General features: G+C 45.8%; 1 protein-coding gene across 1 annotated transcript in view; it reads right to left on the bottom strand.

Annotated features, from left to right (window-relative positions):
* Positions 1-274: 274 nt before the first annotated feature.
* Positions 275-22,126, bottom strand: part of notch3 (notch receptor 3) — a 37,587-nt gene continuing 15,735 nt past the window's right edge. Inside the window, exons 9-33 of the mRNA XM_056287328.1 lie at positions 20,875-20,988; positions 19,347-19,460; positions 18,028-18,261; positions 17,106-17,216; positions 16,788-16,980; positions 16,246-16,391; positions 15,275-15,508; positions 14,619-14,771; positions 13,980-14,208; positions 13,689-13,890; positions 13,368-13,524; positions 13,011-13,195; positions 12,753-12,885; positions 12,379-12,636; positions 11,368-11,480; positions 10,423-10,952; positions 9,311-9,637; positions 9,061-9,209; positions 8,064-8,295; positions 7,833-7,923; positions 7,500-7,668; positions 6,824-7,128; positions 6,548-6,695; positions 6,303-6,400; positions 275-4,837 (exon numbers count right to left, since the gene is read on the bottom strand). Coding sequence (XP_056143303.1) covers positions 3,341-4,837; positions 6,303-6,400; positions 6,548-6,695; positions 6,824-7,128; positions 7,500-7,668; positions 7,833-7,923; positions 8,064-8,295; positions 9,061-9,209; positions 9,311-9,637; positions 10,423-10,952; positions 11,368-11,480; positions 12,379-12,636; positions 12,753-12,885; positions 13,011-13,195; positions 13,368-13,524; positions 13,689-13,890; positions 13,980-14,208; positions 14,619-14,771; positions 15,275-15,508; positions 16,246-16,391; positions 16,788-16,980; positions 17,106-17,216; positions 18,028-18,261; positions 19,347-19,460; positions 20,875-20,988 — 6,122 coding nt within the window. The 3' untranslated portion in view covers positions 275-3,340. The remainder of the gene's footprint in view (positions 4,838-6,302; positions 6,401-6,547; positions 6,696-6,823; positions 7,129-7,499; positions 7,669-7,832; positions 7,924-8,063; positions 8,296-9,060; positions 9,210-9,310; positions 9,638-10,422; positions 10,953-11,367; positions 11,481-12,378; positions 12,637-12,752; positions 12,886-13,010; positions 13,196-13,367; positions 13,525-13,688; positions 13,891-13,979; positions 14,209-14,618; positions 14,772-15,274; positions 15,509-16,245; positions 16,392-16,787; positions 16,981-17,105; positions 17,217-18,027; positions 18,262-19,346; positions 19,461-20,874; positions 20,989-22,126) is intronic.

Genomic DNA, 22,126 nt, shown 5'->3' with positions numbered 1-22,126 from the left:
AAACCTCACAGTATTAATATTATCAAATCTATTGGGTAAAAAAAAAAAGCACAAAGAATAAAAAGTTAACCCGTGTAACATTTACTCATTCTTTTCATTTAAACGCTGTACTGAAGAACAGTTTCGAATAATATGAATTTTGGACTGCTAAATATAAAAATGAAACAAAAACTTCATTTTTGTTTCATTTTACTATCATGAATATGCGATAACTTAAAATAGTATAAATAAACTTTTAAGTTAGAAAAATAAAACAGACACCAGGACAAAAAAATGTAGTTCCCTACAGTTTTTATTAGAAGTAACTTATTTTACAACTTTTGTCTGTAGAAAGAAAAATGGCGCGAAGGTTTTATGTACAATGATTTTAAACTACTTTTAACAAGTATAGAAATTAATAATAATGATAGCAAATATCTATGACTGTTCTAATAATACAAGACCAATAAAATATCAGTCACATCCACAGCTTCACAATAATGCTAAAAAGAAGTACATTTTATTTTTGACCATTTTAGTACATAACAATCATTTTTTTTTAGAAATGTAAGACTTCTCAAACAAAAATAGATCTACCCAGGTCAAAACATATTTACAGGCAGGGGTTGGGGAGTGTGAAATGTACAAAACACTTTGTAAAACAACCGGATCAGGAAATGAACCGACTAGGTGAAAAAAAAGAAAGTTTCCTTGTAAATAAACTCTGAAATCTGAACAACTCAGTTAGCTTTTTCTCAGGTCTGACCGAACAGAAGCGAATGCTGTAATGAACACCGAACTGATGAAAGAAGCTACAACACAACTTAAAGGGTGGGCTTCTTAGACGGGTGGGTTCAGGTCAGATAGCAGTGTATCCATGACAGCTGTGACCAACACAGCGCTACACACGAATGGTCACCAGCCAGTGTACAACCATCAAATGTTTCTCTGCTGAAATGTCTGCGGCATTTTTTTTTTTTGTGGATTTTTTTCTCCCCAATTGTGTCCGGCCAATTACCCCACTCTTCTGAGCCTTCCCGGTCACTGCTCCACCCCCTCTGCTGATCCAGGGAGGGCTGCAGACTACCACATAACCTCTTCCAATGTATGTGGAGTTGCCAGCTGCTTCTTTTCACCTGACAGTGAGGAGTTTCGTCAGGGTGGACGTAGCAGATCACGCTATTCCCCCCAGTTCCCCCTCCCCCCCGAACAGGTGCCCCAACTGACCAGAGGAGGCGCAAGTCCAGCGACCAGGACACATACCCACAACCGGCTTCCCACCCGCAGCCATAGCTAATTGTGTCTATAGGGACCCCTGACCAAGCCAGGGGTAACATGGGGATTCGAACCGGGATCCCCATGTTGGTAGGCAACAGAATAGACCACTACACTACCCTTATGCCCCTGTCTGCGGCATTTTTAACAAGAGGATGATCTCTAGACCACATGGGAATATAAAGCGCTGGTCAGGAAAATAAGTGAAGGCTGGATGGTTCACAGGGAGTGTCATCCCCAAGTCTTGTCAAAAAAAAAAAAAAGGCGAAGGGTGCGGCACTACACAGTAGTGTTCTCTTCTTCCATATCTAACACCAATTTATCTTAAGATGCCAACTCCATGGCTGCCTGGGCAAGAAGCAGCTAAAGATGCAGAGGAAATGGTCCCAATGCGTGCCATATAACACCTCCCTGAGGAGTGACAGAGCATTAGCAGCAATTGCCCGACAGCCATATCCTCTCACTGACCATCTTCTGTGCGACGGTGGCCACCAGAAATGAACCCAGAAGTGAGAACCTGAATCTTTGTGACCGTAATAACCGCAGATCCACTGGGAAAGTTAATCTCTGGTCCCCACATGGAAAAGATCAGAGCTTTACAAAGTTATGCCTCACCCCATCCCACCCCAACCCCACCTCCTTGTGCCCTAATTGGAGGTGGATGCCGCGGATATGTGAGCTGATGGGATTTCAGCCCAGAGTACAGTGCAGCGCCAGGCTAGCAGAGACAGGTAACATGCAGGAATGTTGGCGAGGGGTACGATATAAAATAGCAGCCGATAAACATATAGCTTAGCACATTGAGGTGAAATGTTAAAAAAAAATATCACAACAAAAAAGTGTTTGTGGTCTCAACAAATATACAGAGTGTGATAAAACAAAAATCAAAATAGAAAGGAAAACTATACAGGGCAGTGACAGGCTGAATTTTTATGTAAAAGAATGCTCAGTTCGAAATAACTTCATAAAGTGAATGGATAAAAAGGGTCTGTGAGAATTTATCTCAGCCTGGGTTTACAAATGGAGGTATACTCCTGTCGAGTCACCAGAATCTGTAGGGCTGGAAGGAGAGCTACTGTCAGGAAGGGACCAAGACAACCGAAGCTGTCATCAACCAGCCCTAGAGCATTACTGTAACAGACTTTAGTTTCCTTTAGTTATCTAAACAAACACCGGCTAAGCGAACACAAGTAAAAATGTCCGCCAGACTTGGTACATACCCCTGGGATCTGACCTGCTATTGACCTCTGAGGCATCCCCAATGAAGTGCTTCAAGCCTTGTTGGTAACACCTCTCTGAAATGTAATTGTTTACTTTTCGTTTAATTCAAATCAAATCATTTTACATTAATAACGCTAAGTGACCTCAGATATGCTTTTGTAGAACTAATTGGTTGTTTTTATTTTGAAAATCAGCTGTTTGTTGGCCAAAATAAATATCAGTTTGGAGAGGTGCAAACTCTTCTTTCTGTTTGTTAATTCAGCTCAGCGGTCATGAGAGTGGTGGAAACGACCAATTATGAGTTGGAGGAGAAGGATTAAGCATCTTGTGTCCTTGTACTATCATGTACAACTCTTAATTGAAATGAGAGCGGTCCACATAGAATGTGGGGCCGAGGTCTTGTGACAGTGGGGCAGGACAGAGAGGGAGAAAACACCTGTAAAGGCAGTTCAGAGTCAGAAAAACAATAAATAAAAATAAAGGAATTCCCTTCAACATCTTACTTTTCTCTTATCTACTTTTTAAATGTTTGTTAGTTTTCAGGAGACCATCCCTAAGCCTTTGAAATGAAAGACTTGGTTTTCTTCATATACTTTTTTTTATAATAAAAACAAGTCCATTTGCGACAGAATAAGTCTTACTTCATTAAATTGTCTGCTCTTTTTAATCAGACAACACACATTTCCCTTTACTCTTCTCTGCAAACATCACTAGCAGACGGTCCTCTTGATAAAACATAGTCAATCCAAATCCAATAAAAAATCTTGGAAACAGGCTGACACGTAAAAAAACACAGACGGGCCCAAGAGCCAGTCCACTAATTCTTTTATCCCAGGTCCCTTATCAAACAGAGGCCTTTGGATCTTCATGCAAACACCTGCATCTTGCCATTACCCTCTGGCACATGGGGGATTTGTGTCTGGGCTGGGCCAGCGACGGCTGGGCTTGGGGTGGAGTCTGACCAATCAGACACGCAGTGAGGGGAGGGGCTGGACCAGGGCTCAGGGGACTCCGGAGAAGGGGTCAGGTAGGGGTGCTCACTGGGCAGGTGGAGGTAATGCTTGGGGGTGGCATCTAGGGCGGAAGAGTAGCTGTGCTGTGAGGGAGGGGTCGGGTAATCCTCCAGGCCTGCAGTGCCACCACTGGCCTGGGGAACTGGAGCCTGAGGGGGCTGGGCTGCCGGCGTGGCTGCCTGCGGTGGCTGGGCTGCGGTCTGCGGCTGAGAGGACTGTTGTGGCACTTGCTGCTGCTGCTGGTAGAATGCTGGTTGGGGCTGTGAGGTCTGGGGTGTAGGTGGGGTGGAGGTGCCCATGCGCGCCATACTCTGCTGGCTGGCAATGCTGTGGTTGTGGAGCTGCTGCTGCTGCTGCTGTTGTTGTTGCTGCTGCTCAGCTATGGAAGGGAGCTTGATGGGGCTGATGGAGGGAGTGGAGGTGACAGGTGTGGGTTGTAGCATGGGGCTCCGGTACATCTGCTGGTGCATGAGCATGCTCTGCTGCATGGCTGGGCTCTGGGGGTGCATCCCTGCCTGGCTACTTGGCACCAGGTTCACTACCTGCTGGCCACACTGGGAGGAGGGGGGCATCTGGCTGTGCCAGTCAAACGGTACGCTGACAGGGCTGACCATGCCCATGTTGAGTGCCATCTGGCTTGAATTGAGAACGTAGCCATGGTTGACCCCTGAGGCCATGGAGACACGCCCCTGCATGGACATCCCTCCGTCTGCCAGGTCGTTGAGCTGGGTCAGAGGTACAGCAAAGGGGCCTCCCCCCTCTAGTATGCTGCCATGTACCATTGGGGTGTTGGGGACAGACATGGAGGAGTGGAAGAGACCCGGTGAGGGCATGGCCACGGGGGAGGTGGGATTGGTGACATAGCCGGCGTTGTTAGCTCCACCACGGGGGGAGTCCAGTGAGTCGACTGGGGACAGGGTGACTGAGCTTTCTAGCAGGGCGCTCTGCATGTCTAGGGTCAGCTTCTTACTGCGGGCCTTGACTGAATCCTTTAGGTTGGTGGCATGCTGGCCTCCCATGCTTGAGCCTTTGGCCCCAGGTCGGCGGTTCTTCTTGCTCTGGGGGGTGTTCTTCAGGCTAGGCAGGAAGGCACTGGGTGGGCACATGAGAGGAGACAGCGTGTGTCCTCCAGCGAGGTGGTGACCTGCTCCCCCATGACCCTGGGGGCTCCTCACTGTGTTATACTCATCTAACAGCTGGACGATATCATGATGCATGCGTTCCTGTGCAATGTCCCTTGGTAACCTGTCCATATGGTCTGTGATCTCTCGGTTTGCAAAGTGAGCCAACAGCACCTTCACAGCCTCACAGCTGCCTTCACGGGCTGCGAGGAAGAGAGGGGTTTCCTCCTGAAAGACAAATGGTAAATGGAATGAAAAAAATAGACAATGAGCGTCAGGAAAATAGAACACGTCCAACTCAGAGACATTATGAACATTTGCTATAGTTCACTTAAGTTGATAATTTCAACACCCTAAAGGGAAAAATGCCTGAAGGCATATACTGTGAACTATCAACACCTTGCTCTTATCATCAAGTAGCACTGCCACCGTCCATGCTGAAAAATAAAGAACGCCCCTCACTCCTCGGGGCCCCCACCACCACGGGCCTGAGGGGTGGGGCGCCAGTGGTAGTAAATCATAACTTAAAAAATTAGAAACAAGCTAAAGCTACATTCACTCAAGTTACTGCAGCTGAGAGGCTTTTTTTTGTGTATTTGTACTTCTTTGATTACTTTTTAAAGTCAGTGATTTTACTTTTTCTTCAGTACATTTTTGCTGAAGGATTGCACTTCAATTCATTTTAAATCCATCCGCTACAGAGAACAGACTCTACAGGTTGTGTAAGCATCAGAAATTGGACAGTACAGTGTAGAAATAAGCTAAATAGATTGAACAATTTATGAAACTTTAAAACTGTAAAACATTCCTCCTTCCCTCAGCTCACTTTCATGAACAGTCATCGGTTCATCAGAAAGTTTTCTTTCTTTTCTGTGTGGACCAGTAGACCGGGATTAAAAAGTCAACAGTTTTCTCTCTCTTCCTCACTGTGTTACTTCTTTTTCCACATATACTTCTTATCACTCCTTGCAGCACTGAGTAGCTGCCTGTTCGTCTTTCAAAACGCTGCAGCAAAACTCTGAACCGGACTGCTCAAAGTTGAAAGTGATCAGCTGCATTCTGTGGAGAAGACCCGACCCTACTCTGCCTCTGATTGGTTCTGATCTCATGCCTCATGCCTAAACCTAACCAACCTAACTGACAAGTACTAGCCAATCAGAAGCAGAGTAGGGCAGGTCTTCACGGAATGCAGGTGGGGAAAAATAAGGACGTTTATGAAAATACGGAACAAATCGCGTCCCGTATTGATTCAAAACGGGACACAAGATTTAATTGTCAAATACAGAAGGAGTCCGTATTTTACCGGTCAGGTGGCAAACTTATCATCAAGTTAAACTTATATCGTCAAATTAAACTTTTAGAAACTTCAATTTCTATCATTACATGATCCTGTATTAAAAATGCGTTGGAAATGGTTGTGTAAATTTCAAGTAAAATTTTGTTTAGTTGCTTTATAGACTCGCAGGTTTAGCTTAAGTAAGCTAATGTTAGCACTTAAACTCACAAACATCTGCTACAGGCAAGACTCCCGTGTTCCCACATCAGTTCTCCAAGTTGATCTGCTTGGACGTGTTGAATTCAGAAGTCCTGATCGAGAAATACTGATTTCCCCACTTTAATGGAAGGCAGCAATGACCCCCTGTGATAAATGACAGGTATGCCTGAGATAGTGGGGGTAAAACCATTGCCATACCTTGAGGTCTTGCATGTCTTTATTTGCTCCATTCTTCAGCAGGGCAACCGTAGCATCCACATTGTTGACAGCAGCTGCCCAGTGCAAGGCAGATTTACCTTGAGGATAAAACAAAGCACTGAGGTTAAACGTCAGTGTCAGCATTTTCAACAGAGACAAGCACAATAACATTAACAACTGCTCCAGAAGTGCGGTGAGTAGCAAGCAACCCCCCGACCCCGCCCCCCCCCCACACACACACTTACCCAACTCATCGACGGCATTGACATCAGCGTGGCAAGTGATGAGCTCCTCCACCATACCCTCCACTGCCAGACGTGCAGCAAGGATCAGTGCTGTGGAGCCGTCATACATACGAGAGTCCAGATCTGTGGCCCGGGTTCGGATCAGAATCTAGGACGGAGGTGGAACAGATGTTAGTGTCGAAAAAGGTAACACCTACATTATGATGAATGGCGTTAAGAGACGTCTTCAGCTTCACTGCAGATCATACCTGTCCGTGTGTACATGTGTGAATTTACCTGGAAGACCCCCTGCGCATCAGCAGCCACCGCAGCATGTAGAGGAGTGCGTCCTGTGTTGTCTTGGGCATTGGCATCAGCCCCGGCGTCCAGCAACCTCTTGGCAGCATCAGCACGGGCGTAGCGAGCGGCCAGGTGGAGTGCCGTCTCTCCTGTGCGGTCTGTCTGGGCAGCCAGGGAGGCACCCTGGTAGATGAGGTCGGAGATGATGTTTGCTGAGCACTCCTCAGACTCCTCCTCCTCTGTTACCTCAGGCTCCATGCCGCCTCCGCAGAACGACGCCAGCATCAGGGGAGTAAAGCCATCTATCAGGAGGATAAACAGTCTCGGATGACCTAATGTATCCTCAATACAGACATTTTAAAGATTTTTGTCTATCGTCACTCTTTTTTAGGGAGTTGTTCCTTATCCGATGCGAGGGTCTAAGGACAGGATGTTGTGTTGCTGTAAAGCCCCTTGAGGTAAATTTGTAATTTATGATACTGGGCTATACAAATAAAACTGACTTGACTTGACTCAGTCAAATTAACAAATAAATGACATGTGCAGGACAAGCAAACTAGTTTTTACAAGTCTGTCAGTATATCCACCTGTACAGGCAGGTGTAAGTCTACAAACCACTGTTTGCTGTTACAATTCATTTCTGAAAAACTTGTCAGGTTATATCAGCACCGACCTGGACCTCGGACGTTGACATCCATGCAGTCGCTGTCGAATTCCCCCTGAGGAGGTGTGAGGGCCATGGTGGGAGGCACGCGGATGTCTGCAGCTGCTAGGTGATGCTGCGTCCACTGCCTGCTATCCACTGCGTCTTCACTGTCTGACAGCATACTTGGCTCTTCCACCTGAGCTCACAGAAAACCAACAACCTCACATTAACCAGTTCCTGAAAATGGTGTAAGTTAAAGTAAATGAAAAAAACTGCCACTTGAGAAAAGTAGCCACTTTTTTTCTTTACAACGGAACAAATTAGGAAAATGCGTAAAGACAGAACAAGGATATCACTCACTTTAAGTCTTTTGGCTTCTGGGCAGTCGGTGTCCATCCACTGGTCACTGTGGTCTGCGAGGAGTGACTCCTCTGCCGTTTTTGGCATGTGTCTGTTTACAGAAGAATTGTTTAAAATTAAAACACAAAAAGCAAGAAATTAAGCCCTTCTCAGTACATTACGAAGCGTTTTCCCAAATCACTTCAGACCAGACACTGATGTAAGGGTGTGTTCTTGCACTCAGCTACTCACTTCATGCCCAAAGCATCCTGGCCTACAGGTTCTCTGCGGTTCTTGTTGCTACTGGGTTCCTTTTTCAGGAAGAAGCCCTCAGGGAACCACAGGGTGCTGTGCTCTCTCTTTCTACGGGCAATTAACATGCCCACCACCAGGATGACCAGTAGGAACAGAGAAGCTATCCCCACCAGCATCAGCTTGGCCCACTGGGGCACATCTGATGTCGAGTTGATTTTGATCCTCTCACCTGCAAAGACCACGAGGAGAAAAGATATCAGTCACTTGTTACCGTAACAGCTGGCGTTGTTGTAACCAGTAAATTTCATTTCAAAGGGATTTCTATAGAGTTTTTACACGACATTACAATTGAAAAAGGCAAAATTCAAATACAAAGTGAATTTCGTAACACCCCACAATAAAAAACTATGAAAAGGAAACATTTTATTAACTACAATTCCATACCCCCCCATGGAAAAACACGTTAATAGTACAATAACCCCCAATCAAAACAGAAAAAAAGCACACACACACACACACACATAATACAAATGTGCAAATATAACCATGTATACATACACATACATAAACACATTAAAATTATACTAACGATTAAATAAAATATAGTTTATATTTATATGTTGACTTAGTATTATCGCTAAAAAAAATTAAAAAAAAAGGGGGAGCTACATAGTGGAATTCACAAAACACAATCCTCATTATTGCACACATTATTGTTTTACAACATTATAAGGAACAACTCAGTCTGGAATTTCTACACAGGAAGTGCGTTTGATATACTGGAAAAAGGGGTTCAAAATCTTTTTGAATTTATTAGAGGCACCATACAAGGATAGCCTTCTCGTTTTCAACTGAAGAAAACAAGAACATCTCGCATGTGGTGTGAATGAGATGGAGGTACCCCTGATTTCCACTTCACCAGTATCAACCTTCATGCAAGTAAAGCAGTGATTTCTGAGTATCACCTCTGCATTTGCATGTTATCTCTACATACCACGGACTTCTTTTAAGGGGTATGGGAAGCGGAGCTTCTCCATAACTGATAGTCCTCCTAGGAAGTCTGCCGCGCTGTTAGCTGTTGGGAAACAGTCCTGGGAGTACTGGGAGCACAGACGGTTATCGATCTCCAGGTACACTATTGATCTGCAGGGGGCAGAGGACAGAGACCGATGTTTAGAGTTGAGTGCAACACAATATACAAATTAAGACTTGAGTTTTTACACGTGAGGTTGAGCACTACTGACCCGATGACCTCATGCTGAGGTTGGAGTTCTCGTTTGAAGAGTACGTTGCGACGGGTGTAGGGCCGGATCATAGCCTCTCCATTGTCGTCTAGGCGGAAACGCAGTGTGGTGCGCAGGATGGAGCTCAGCTTTTGCAGGAACGCTGTGCTGGTGCGAAGGAGCTCCTCTGGAGGCAGCAGGACCACCAGAACCAAGACACCATCTGCAAGCTCTTCTTTAACATCCCCTGCACAATCCAGGCCGTCCCAGGCACACTCCTCGGAGTTACAGCCCTGGTCGCAGCGTCCATCGGCGTAGTGGTCGATACAGTAGGTTTCATAGATAGGACTGGGGAAGGGTAAAGAGGATTGGCTCAAGTTTTCTCAGCGATATGCACAGATGGTTGGTCTACACTTGGTCGTGTTGTGTAAGCAAAATGTCAGCTTCAAAAACGGTCAAAACATGACACTTCTGTTCAAGTCAGACCTATTTATGTTTTAGCAGGGGATACATGGGTAGTACATGAAAGGAGAATAAACATGTGCAACTTGTACTAGAAGAAATGTTGGTAATGTAAGCTACTGTATATTCATCTGTAAAATTTAGTTTGCAAAGTATGATATGCCTTTTATGATAAGCTACCAGATTCTTTATGTTAAATATGTTTAATCCACCTGTTCAATGTTGTTGAGACAACAACTTGATCTTTTTTTTTTTGCTCCTTGATATTGTAAGTTTTTTCTTTAATAATAATGAAGAAATAATAATGAAATTAAAAACTCATATATCAATAGTTTGAGGGCCGGAAAAATCACTGCATTTACACGTGTAAACAACAACTTTAAATATGTAAAAAAGACCTTTAAATCTGTAAAATAAAAAAGCAGAACAGGTCACAGTGGCACACATCAGGTGAGATTCTGATGCTTGCCTGTAGGACCCAGAGTAGACAGTTGGCCTGAGTAGACAGTAACACCGACAGCAGCACTGTCTGCTCTGGGTGAGTGTTTCCGTTACAAAAGATACATGACAAAATGTCCCTGATGTAGACCAGAGACAAGTGGAAATCCCTCAGCTGTGTGGGAGAAGATTTGAGATGGAGAATTGGGCTGGCAAACGGCAGGATAACTCACTTGCAAACCTTCTCCTTGGTCTTGCAGTCAAAGCTGTCGTAGAGGCAGTCAGCATTGTTGCAGGACTCATCACACTGGCTGTTGTTAAAGACACGCCAGCAGCGTGGGTCAGTGCAGCTGGCCCAGGGGTTCACTGCCAGGGAGCAGTCGCCACCATCCCAGTGGCAGGCAAAAGTGTTGCACTCCTTGTCACAGCTACTGTCATTGGCTTTGCTGTGGCAGTCAGCAAGAGGGCAGGACGGTGGGGGGAGCTCTGCCTGTCGACCGCTCTGCTCGCATCGTTTGCCCGTCCAGCCACTGAGACACTGGCAACTGAAGAAGGGGTAGCTGGTCTCTTCTGTGCACAGACCTCCATTGCGGCAGGGTTGGGAGGCGCAACTCTCAGTGCTGCGGTGCTGACACTGGGGCCCTGCATAACCTGGCATGCAGGTGCAGCGGGCTCCCCGTGTGGTGAGCGTACAGCTGCCTCCGTTGTAGCAGGACAGCTCCCTGCACGACATGCTTCTTCCACAGTTCACTCCAGTGTAGCCCTGAACACACATCATATTCATATACTTCACTTATACATGTCCTTAACTGCTTGTTAACTGCTTCAAATATAAAATGTCAAAGATTTGAAATACTGTTGTTAATGATTCCAAGTAAGGCCTTGGTAAATTTGTGTTCACTACACTTATCCTATGTGTGTTCAGTGGACATGGGCCTTATAAAGAAATATTTCACTTAAGAGTTCAAGCAGCTCATAGTAGGAGCACAATAATCTGATCCATCTGGGGGCTCTGCACTGAGTTGCTGATTTTTATGCAGCACTTGAATTATATGTTAAATGTTTTGTGTAATCTCTTTGGTTTACATCCGTGCAAGGTTTGCAATGTGGTAACATTTAAACTTAACAAAAAAAAAAAATCTTTTGATGCAATGTGTGAACACTGCATGTGCACTTACAAGCTGACAGGTGCAGGTGTAGCCCTGTGCTGAGCTGCTGGACACAGAGCAGGCTCCTCCATTCTGACATGGCTGAGACTCACACACGCTGAACCGGCTCTGGCACCGCCGACCTGATGACAACAATATCACTGGTATTTAAAACACTGCAAACCAGACACTGAGAGGAGAGATTAAAAACAGCTTTGACAAAGGTGAACACACACACACACACAAACACACACATGCACACAAACTAAAAAGGCTAAGGTTGGTGTCTTAGGTCTGATTTAAGCTCAAGGGTCCCATGAAGCAGCATTTAAGGCACTGCAAACCTCGGTGGTTTGATGTACATGTGAATGAGACAGCGTGTTTCAACAGCATTTTGTGAAGGGGGGGGGGTTTATTTGACTTACAGCCAATCACGGCCAGCAAATTTTTAGAAGAACATGAACAATGATATGCTATTGGCTAGTTTCAACTGTGGTAGTAGAAGGTCACTTGTCTTCTTTCAAACTCACACATTCACTTTTGCTGGTCTATGCTCACAAGTGCAGGGTGAAAAAATATTGTATTTGTCAGGAAGAGAAAAACATTATTGTTATGAACATGAAAATAAAATGGTTTTTTTTGTGAATTTCTACAACATAGTGTAACAAGAATGAAAATCAATTTTTCCTTTCATGGGACCTTTAAACAAGCATTCACAAGCATGCATTGTGCTGACATGACCGTAGGTGTCAGCTTTCATACTTGTATGTAGGGCTATGCCTGGGTATACAAACTTTTTTGTATCCACGACTGTTTTGCTTTCAGATTGATGTCACGTGACCAAATATTCTTCCCTGCTTAATAAATTACCCTTGGTATAAGGCACTGGCCCAGAGACACCGGTTGACGTGTTGTTGGGATTTTGGAGGTGTTCATGTCCGCTAGTCTTTGTAAACCACTGTCACCCAGAAACCCTTTCTCTGTCACAACCCAGAGACATTTAGATGCACCTGTGCAAAAGCAGCATGTTTTGGCCCTCACCTGTATAGCCTGGCTTGCAGATGCACTGGTAGTCATTGGGCAGCTGGATACAGTCCAAACTGTTGGTTGGACTGCAAGGACTGGAGAGACACTCGTTGATGTCTCCCTCACACCTCTCTCCAGTGAAACCTGGGGGGCAGTTGCAGCGGTATCCACCGACTCTGTCTACACAGGTGCCATTATTTAGGCACTTTGGGGCAACCCCACGCAGTCTTAGGGGTGGAGCGCAGTCATCCTCGTTGATCTCACACAGTACGCCTTTAGGAGAGAAGATTAATGTTATACCAAGCTGTTTTATCTGACACAGGAATTAGTGTCTCTTAATGTATTGTCATACTTTTCTGTTGAACAAGAGTGACAATGTCTTTGCTTACCCAGTGTTCCAGGGGGACAAGAGCAGATGTAATGGCCCACCAAGTCGATACAGGTGCCTCCATTCTGGCAAGGATGAGACTGGCACTCGTTGATCTCAATCTCACAGTTCTCTCCTGTGTAGCCTGGCATACACTGATGATGACACAGACATGACAATGAGACAATAATTTTTAAGATGAAGAATACGGTATCACTGATGGCCTTGCAGACACAACTGACTGAGAATTAACTCAACACTGGAAATGCATTGGACTTACATCGCACTGGTATCCTCCCACGTAACCTCTGCAGGTGGCCCCGTTGCGGCAAGGTTTGTCTTCACAGTGATCTACCTGGCTTTCGCAGTAGCTGCCGGTGTAGTCAGCAGGACATTTACAGTAGTGGGTATTCCCAGTATTGACACAGTGACCGCCGTGGTGGCAGAGCTCGTCTGTCTGAAGACCTGGTCAGGAACAGGGGAAGTAAAATCTATTAGAAAACACTCAGTGGCAGTAGAAAAGAAAAATAAATAAAGAAAAGAAAATAGAATGACCACTGAAGTGTATTTCCTCCTCACAGACACACACATTAAAACATAAATAGGACATGTAGCAAGACTGAGAATGAAATTGTACCTCTCTGGCGAGCTGCAGCCTCACAGGAAACCCTAGGAATATCACAATAGCGGCCAGACCAGCCGCCACTACAGTCACAGCTGAAGGAGGCATCTTTTTGACGACAGCGTCCTCCGTTTTGGCAGGGAGAGGAGCGTCTGCACCAGTCCACTGCCGTCTGAGTGGAGAAACAGATGGAGAAGTGTTCAGCACTCTGATTCAGAGTATATAAACATGTGAGAACTGAAGACTTTAGCAGTTATTCTCAGTATATGTATCGTCCGGTGTGTGTGTGTGTGTGTGTGTGTGTGTGTGTGTGTGTGTGTGTGTGTGTGTGTGTACCTGGCAGCGATTGCCGGTGTAACCCTTTGGGCAGGAACAGCGGAAAGACTCCAGCGCATCTTGGCAGATTCCTCCATTGAGGCAGGGCTGGGAGTCACACTCATTGACCTCATATTGACAGTGGGAACCGGTGAAGCCCAAACGACAGGAGCAGGAGTAACCGTTGATCTTATCTGTGCACGTGCCTCCATTGAAGCAGGAACTGTGGAGACAGGACAGGTTGGATTATAACTCATATACCACACACCACAGAGCATAAAACACACACACAATGCACACAAAGCTAGTCACCTTTCAGTGCAGTCAGGGATGTTGGTTTCGCAGTGTATTCCTGTAAAGCCAGGCCTACATGTGCAAGTGTAGGAATTGACATAATCCGTGCAGGTGCCTCCGTTCTTGCAGGGTGAGCTCTGGCATTCATTGATCTCTACAGCACACCGGGGCCCAGTAAAGCCTGGCAGACAGCTACAATGGAAGGAGTTTACTCCGTCTGTACAGGAACCTCCACTCAGGCAAGGGTCTTAAGGGGGGAAAAATGAGGAAAATAAAAAGGACAGGTGAAATACATGGACACAACATTGTGTGTACCATAAAGATTGTATAGGCAAAATCATCTCTGACCCCTCACATCCTGCTCATCACCTCTTCCAGCTCCTTCCCTCAGGGAGGCGCTACAGGTCACTGTCCACTAAGACTAAATGCTTCACAAACAGTTTTTTTCCCCTAGCCATCAGAACTCTGAATTCCTCCCTATAGTCCCCTCCTCACACACCACTGCCATAAATACCACCGTTCAGCTAATTGTTATGCGTGATATGTTTATTTCTGTTATTGTGTAACTGTATTGTTTGTGATAATATGTGGAGTGTCTGTCTAATCTAACAGCAGTGGTGATAAAAAAGCAGCATATTTGTCTGACTGGACACTCACTGGGGGAACAGTCGTTGATATCGGTCTCACAGGTGGTGCCGGTGAACCCAGCTCTGCAGGAGCACACGAAGCCTCCGAGTGTGTTGGTGCAGGTTCCACGGTTCTTACAGGGGTTGGAGATACACTCGTTTATGTCAGTGTTACACAACTGACCTGGAGAGAGAGAAATGGCAAAGTCACACAACGCTAAATCATATATATATATATATATATATATATATATATATATATATATGACTTCCAACACAGATTGTCTCATGGTTGTGTTTCCAATCAACATTTCTTCTGCCAAATTTTGTAGTTGTGAATAACAAAATGTAAATACAATTTTTTTTAAAACAAACACAAATACTAGCTTGAGGTATAAAAGTTGAAGGTTTGATAAAAAGATAATTGTGATAAAGCACCGTGGAAGTGATATTTTATCCATGGAATTGGACTTTGTATCCTATAAACGCTTTTCCATCAGTTCATATTAATGTTTTTAATAACATAGTCCTGCACACAACAAAGTTAATCACCTAAACCTACCAAATGAAACACACCTGATTCACATCTGAAATGTTCAAACTCACAAAGAATTTGATTTCAAAAGATTTCAATGGAACACGGCCATAGTGAGCTTTTGTAAACCAAAGACGAGACATTTTGCTCACCTTGCCACCCTGGCTGACAGTTACACTGGTAGCCCAAGTAGTCTGGCGTGTGCGTGCAGAGGGCATGATTGGCACAGGGGTTAGGGGAACAGGGAGTAAGAACTTCAGCACAGGTGATCCCGCTATAAGGAAGCTCACAAAGACAGGTGAAGCTGGCCACACCATCCACGCAAGTGCCCTTGTTCAGGCAGGGGCTGGACGCACACTCGTTGATGTTCACCTGGCACAGGTTACCTGGTGAGGGGTGAAGGGAGGGGATGGAGAGAACACCAACAAATGCAGGTTAGATTGTAATCAACTGTGGTGCTCAGCTCCAGTGGTTATAAGGGTGAAATCCACACTCATGTGTCTGTGTTTTCTGTAGTTCTCTGGGATACCACTAGGGAGTGGTAACGAGTGTCATTTAGCAGGGTATGGATTGCTCAGCGAGGATCACTTACAGATGACTCTGACGGCCACTGAAGTCCCTCAGCTAGAGGACTTCAACCGAGGCAGGTTTTGTCATGTTTATTTCCTAAGGTGGCCCGACTGAGGTATTTTTGACACCATAAATTAACTGTGTGTTATCTAACCACAATATTTTTTATTTGAAATATTTTATATTTGTTCTTTGCATGACTGCGGTACTGTTTAGTTGATAAGTGGTCAACATTTCAATGTGAGTAAATTCATAAAAATTACATTAAACTGAAATTAAATAACATTAAACTGACATTAATGTCACACTAAACTAAGCTCTCAAAGCCATTTTTTTACCCTGCAGACGGGCTCTCGCAAACCCTGACTGTGTATTTACCCTAAAGCAGTTTGGTCCATTCCTACATGTTTCAGCTCTTTTAAGTGTTTACACAGCCCTGTGTAGAATCTGTGCTTTGTTTTCACACAGCCAGTGTATTTACATAGGCAGCCTAAGCACGTGTGCCGTGAGCGCACACATAGTTGGTGGCTCAGTGTGTATCTCCGCCTCTCACCTCTAAAGCCTTGGCGGCACTTGCAGGTGAACCCGTTGAGCTGATCGATGCACGTGCCAGCATTCTGGCAGGGGCTCGGTAAGCAGTCATTTCGGTCCAGATCACAGTTCTTTCCCACCCAGCCAGGCTCACAGTCACAGCGGTACCTAGAGTAATTACAGGAAAATTGTCAGTAATCAAAGTCGACATTAAGTTGTTAAAATGAAATAAGAGATGCAGAAAAAACATCTAGCTGATGCTAAATTAATGTGCATGAAATGCGGTGGCCTCTTGGTGGCTCAACCAAAAACCCTGATCACAACATGCTGGGTTTGAATCCAGCTCTGGACCTTTGCTGCATCATGTTCCCCTCCCTCTCTATACCCTTTCTTGTATATATGTACTCTCCTGTCAAGGCTAAAATAAACCCTATTGTGTGTAAATTTAAATATGCTGGATACTTGGTGCCAGACTTTATGGCTACCCACACCAAGCTTCTCTTGGTGCACAACCAGGGTGTGACACGGTAAGGTAACTACTGAAAAGAACATGACAGCCCTTACCCGTTGATGTCATCCCTACACGTGCCATGGATGCAGGGGCTGCTCCCGCATTCATCCACCTGGGAATAACAGTACGGGGGCTTGAAACCCTCAGGACACAGGCAGTGGAACCCGTTCTCCTCGTCAACACACGTCCCTCCATTCCTACAGGGGCTGGATGCGCACTCATCGATCTCCACGTTACACTTAGCACCTGGGAGATGAGACACCGTTTGCAGTCAGTGTTTTCTACCAGCCACCACTGTGGAGAAATGGTCTGATTATCCTGAAAGTGTGTGTATGTGTGTGTGAAATGGAATCTTCAAACACACATCTTACCGGTGAAGCCGGGTTTACAAACGCAGTCATAGCGGTTGATGCCATCCTTACAAGTGCCGTAGTCGCATGGGTTACTGGCACAATCGTCGAAGTTGATCTCACAGTTGGTGCCTGTTTGGGCAAGGACTGGCCATTAAGATCTATTTACACTGATGCAAAATATGACATATTAATACAATATAATTACATGTAGTGTGTTCAGACTGTCTTGTCTAGACACAAATATTACAAATCTGTCAGCGCCATAATATATCAATTTCATCGATTTATATATGCTACTACTACTTTTGGCTGCTACCGTTAGGGGTTGCCACAGTAGATCATCCATTTCCATTTCTTCCTGTCCTCTGAATCTTCCTCTGTCACACCAACCACCTGTGTGTCCTCTCTCACCATCTCCATAAACCTCCTCTTTGGCCTTCCTCTTTCCCTCTCCCCTGGCAGCTCCATATTCTGCATCCTTCCACCAATATACCCAGCATCTCTCCTCCACACATCATCCACAAACCATCTTGCCTGTCTTGCTTTGTCTCCAAACCGTCAAACCTGAGCTGTCCCTCTAATATACTAATTCCTAATCCTGTCCTTCTTCGTCTCACACACACACACACACACACACACACACACACACACACACACACACACACACACACACACACACACACACACACACACACGTGCAAATATCCATCCATCCATTTTCTGAACTGCTTATCCTGCTCTCAGGGTCATGGGGATGCTGGAGTCTATCCCAGAAGTCATTGGGCGGCAGGCGGGGGAGACATGCTGGACAGGCCGCCAGACTAATAAGTGCAAATATTTTTATTGAAATAATTTAATGTCCAAATATTTCTGCAGAGGGTTTGACAAGACACTGTCCAACTGTATTGGGTTTATGGAGTTTTCTGTTTTCTCTCCTTACCAGACGTTCCGTGTTGGCACTGGCAGATGTACTTGTTCACCAGGTCCACACACTTGCCCCCATTCTGACAGGGATTGCTGTGGCACTCGTTGAGCTGGTTCTCACAGCGATATCCTGTGTAGCCGGCATCGCAGTTACAAGTGTAGCTCGCGATACCGTCTATACAACTACCATGGTGGCATGGGTCAGGCTGGCAGTTGTTTATGTTACTTTCGCAAAGAGTGCCTTCATAACCTGAAGATGACAGAAATAAAAGAAACACTGGTATGAGACATTTGTCTATTAAGTCAACACAATAGAAATGCTAGCTTTTGTCAATCGAGAAGTCTGTCTGCCGACCTTTCGTGCTATGTCAAAAAATGTTTAGCAACATATAAACATCCCTTTGACCACGACTCGGCTTATTTTCATTCGAATACCCTAATTTTCACTCTTCGTTTTAAAATCTATCAATTTCCTTTCATTTTCCTCCTTTTCTCACTTCTCTCTTTTTCAACTTCCTCTGTCTATTTATCCACTCTTTCTTATTGAGAGCGTCTACAGTTTGAGGGTCTGGTCTGCGTGGTTTCCATGCTGATTGTGTATGTGAGACAACTAGGTGATTGTATGTGTGTGATTGTGCAGTATGCGTGTGTGGTGCTGAGCAGGGGAAAAGCAGCAGAGAAGGGGTCTACATGGGCCTCCCAGTCCTGCTTTTGTTCTCCTTGGTGAAGGGGAACAATAGGCTGCGCCACGTCAAACAGGGCCACTTCACTCAACAGAGGGGCCCCGCAAACACAGGGAATACCAAGCAGCTGGCCACTGAAACAATGAAGCAGGCTCCCCATTAAATGCACAGGCCCAAACAAAAACACAAAGTGTAAATGCATACCCTAATGCGTACATACTTAGGGAATTTATTCAACCTACATTTTCCAACAAACAAGCCTCACTTTTGGGGCACATTCTTGTACAGGGAGTTGAGTAAACATGAAATGGGGAGAGTTAAGATGCTGCATAAGATAGTGTGAGGGAGGGGATGTGTAGTGGTGTACAGCTGAACAGATGTTGGGGTGATGACCAGCGCTCCCTCCCCAGCAGCTGCTGGCCCTAGGTGACCCCATGATCCTGAGGACCGATGGGGGACAGAGGGGGATTAGGAGCTTGAAGTCAGTCTGCCTGGTCAGCAGACAACCAGCGAATTGGCTGAGCCCAAAGGAGGCACAACATACTACTCCTACAGGTGAGTAGGGCCTCGTCTGCCCAGGGAGACATCGTTACTCTATTACACACTACTAATGGACACAACAGGGACAACCTTTGCATGCAGGAACTCTTACCTTCAGCACAGCGGCATTCATACCCATTGGGCCGATCATAGCATTTGGCTCCGTTTTGGCAGGGTGTGCTAGCACACTCATCTATGTCGATCTGACACATGGTGCCGGTAAACCCTGGGACAGGCAAACACAGAGGTGAGGGGTCAGAGAAAAGCTCCAGTTGAAGGGTCCAAGCTCAGGTCAGAGGTCAGCTTCGTCTCCTCTTGAGAGGGCAGAGGTCTCTGGCTAGGTTAGCGACGTCTGGCCGAGGTTGGGTTATGAGAGAGTCTCGACTAGTTAAGGACGTGTCATCTGTGCACTTGGACCAGTGCTTGGTTGACTAGTATGAGATGCAATGGACAGCCTATGACCTAAACATTGGTTATGAAGAGTTCAAATTCGTTATGGCAAGTTCAAAGTTTCAAAGCCTCAGGACGGCTATGAAATGCAGGGATTGTAGAGCATGTATTTCAAATTGCATGGGCTATCATGTGCTTTAGACAGTGGGAAATAAAATAAAAATGCAATGTAATATTGACTCCACAACTCAGTTCATGTCAAGATACATTCCAGTGTCAATGCTACTATGGATCCTGGAATGTCTGCATACCCCGTGATAATATGAAATACTGAGGAATGTGCAGAGGAATGTGATGGATTTCATATATCAACTTGAATGATGGTTTTCTATGGTAACTGAATGCCTCCTTAGCATCAGGTCTATGTTTGTATCAATAATAATTGATTATTGATATTGTCTACATTAATTTGTCTTGTATTTTGTATTACTACTGCATCACTATTCTCATCATTTTAGCAGACTAAGATCCATTTTCCCTGAAAATGCTGGAGAAAGTGAAAAGGCTTGAAATCGGTGGGCACAGCGCCCAGACAGGGGTGAATTGGTGCATTGGTAGAATCTGCTCCGTTGATTAACAGTGTGAGGATGGGCTCTGCGTTGAAGCTTGTGTCGGTGGTGGTGGGGGGGGGGGCGGTTGGCCAGGCTGGGGTTGGTGGGGGAAACTGTGGGATTGTTTTCTTTCTTGGGGTAGCCCCCCTCCCCTTCCTGCATCAGCTCCACAGGCTCAATAGCTAGATAGGGGGTGGAGGGGTCGGGGTTGGGGGGGGATGTCTGTCCCAGATGTAAATTGCAGACCTGGAAAAGAATCTCATTAGCAGGACTGCTGTTCCCCCACCAAAACCAGGGGAGGAGGGAGATTGAGACTGCTGTCCCTTCCACATTCCACCAGAGAGGAGGGAGGGCAGGGGTGGTGGTGGTGGTGGTGGGGGGGTCACAATAGTGTCTTTGTTCAGGCAAGAGGATAGGCAGCCTTTGGGGCCAGGCTTTTTATGAGTGGTGGCTCGAAATGCCAGCAGGCAGAAGTAGCAAGGTCGTTCCTCCCTGAGATAGTAGTGGTGGTACTATGGGTGGGAATTAAACTCTGCCTCACACCTGTTTCCGCTGTTGCAATCAACAGGCTGGAGATATGGACAGGTCTGCAGGAAATGCAGGATGAAGACAGTTGAGAGAGAAAGGGGCCATACATACCTGGCTGGCAGGTGCATGTATAGCTGTTGACCATGTCCCGGCAGATGCCATCATTTACACATGGGTTGCTCTCACAGTCGTCCACATCAATCTCACAATAGGTCCCCATGTAGCCTGGAGAAGAACAGTGTGAACACATCAATGAAGAGTTCAGACAAGTGGGCACAATAGAAAACGATAAAGTTCTATGAGATTCACTGGGGCTCTGTGCTCAGCATGCTTTCCCCATCTATTCTACAGTTGAGCAAGTGTGTGTATATTTGTTCGTGCATGTGAGGTAGCACGTATGTGTGTGTGTGTGTGTGTGTGTGTGTGTGTGTGTGTGTGTGTGTGTGTGTGTGTGTGTGTGTGTATGGGGGGGTTTGCATATGGGCTGTGGGAAACTTCTCTCCCTGTCGCAGGAGGCCTCAGAGGGTTCTTGATCAACGGCCTCTGCTAAGCCACAGGGGGAAACGCAGCATTTTTTCTACGGGATGAGAAACACTGCCTAATACATGTCGCCACTTCCCACTGCACTGACCTGACTCACCACATCCTACTGTCGACAGAGCACTACCACTCCCTAGGTCAACTTCCCTTTCACCAGGTGCATGTTATACATTCAGCAATAGCATGCTATGGAGGGCTCCTTCCATTGAGGTGAAATGGAGTGTGGATAGCGCAGTCTGCTGCTCCAGCGGAGATGCTAGCATGGAATCAGAAAATAATCAGCTGCTCCGCATGAGCTTTGCCAGGCCTGCTGATGATGAGGAGGCTAGAGAGGAAGAACTCTGTCTGTGGAAACAGAGGAGGGGAGGTCGGAGGGGGAGGAGGGGGGAAGAGGAGGCTCTGGGAAAAGGCCTCTCTCCCTCTCTGTGTGCATGAGGGGTGCAAAGTGGAGCACAGAGGGGCCCTATTGTTCCGCTCCATTCCCACCACTCTACCATTCATTAGTATTCACAGCACACTCCTCCCCCTGGCCACTCACCCTCTCTCTCATCCAGCCCTATAGAGCTCCCAGCTCTATTTTGTATAGTCCCCGAAACCCCGGGATGCATGTAGCACTGCGAGTGAGACTTTCACTGTATTTTTTTGGTCAGTGAGCATCGGGACCTTAACTCAGTCCTTAACTAACACCCTGTCTGGCCGTACTGTGCATTGTAATAAACTGAGCGCTTCCATACCCTGAAAACACCAATGGGAAAGTATTACATAACAATTTACATGCTGGCAGATAGTGTGGCGGATATGAAGCATGCCATTTCCTCAGATA

This window comes from Lampris incognitus, chromosome 10 (assembly GCF_029633865.1).
Source record: "Lampris incognitus isolate fLamInc1 chromosome 10, fLamInc1.hap2, whole genome shotgun sequence".
Classification (NCBI taxonomy): domain Eukaryota; kingdom Metazoa; phylum Chordata; class Actinopteri; order Lampriformes; family Lampridae; genus Lampris; species Lampris incognitus.
The sequence above is the reverse complement of the archived record's forward strand: the minus strand, read 5'-3'. Positions and strand labels throughout refer to the sequence as shown.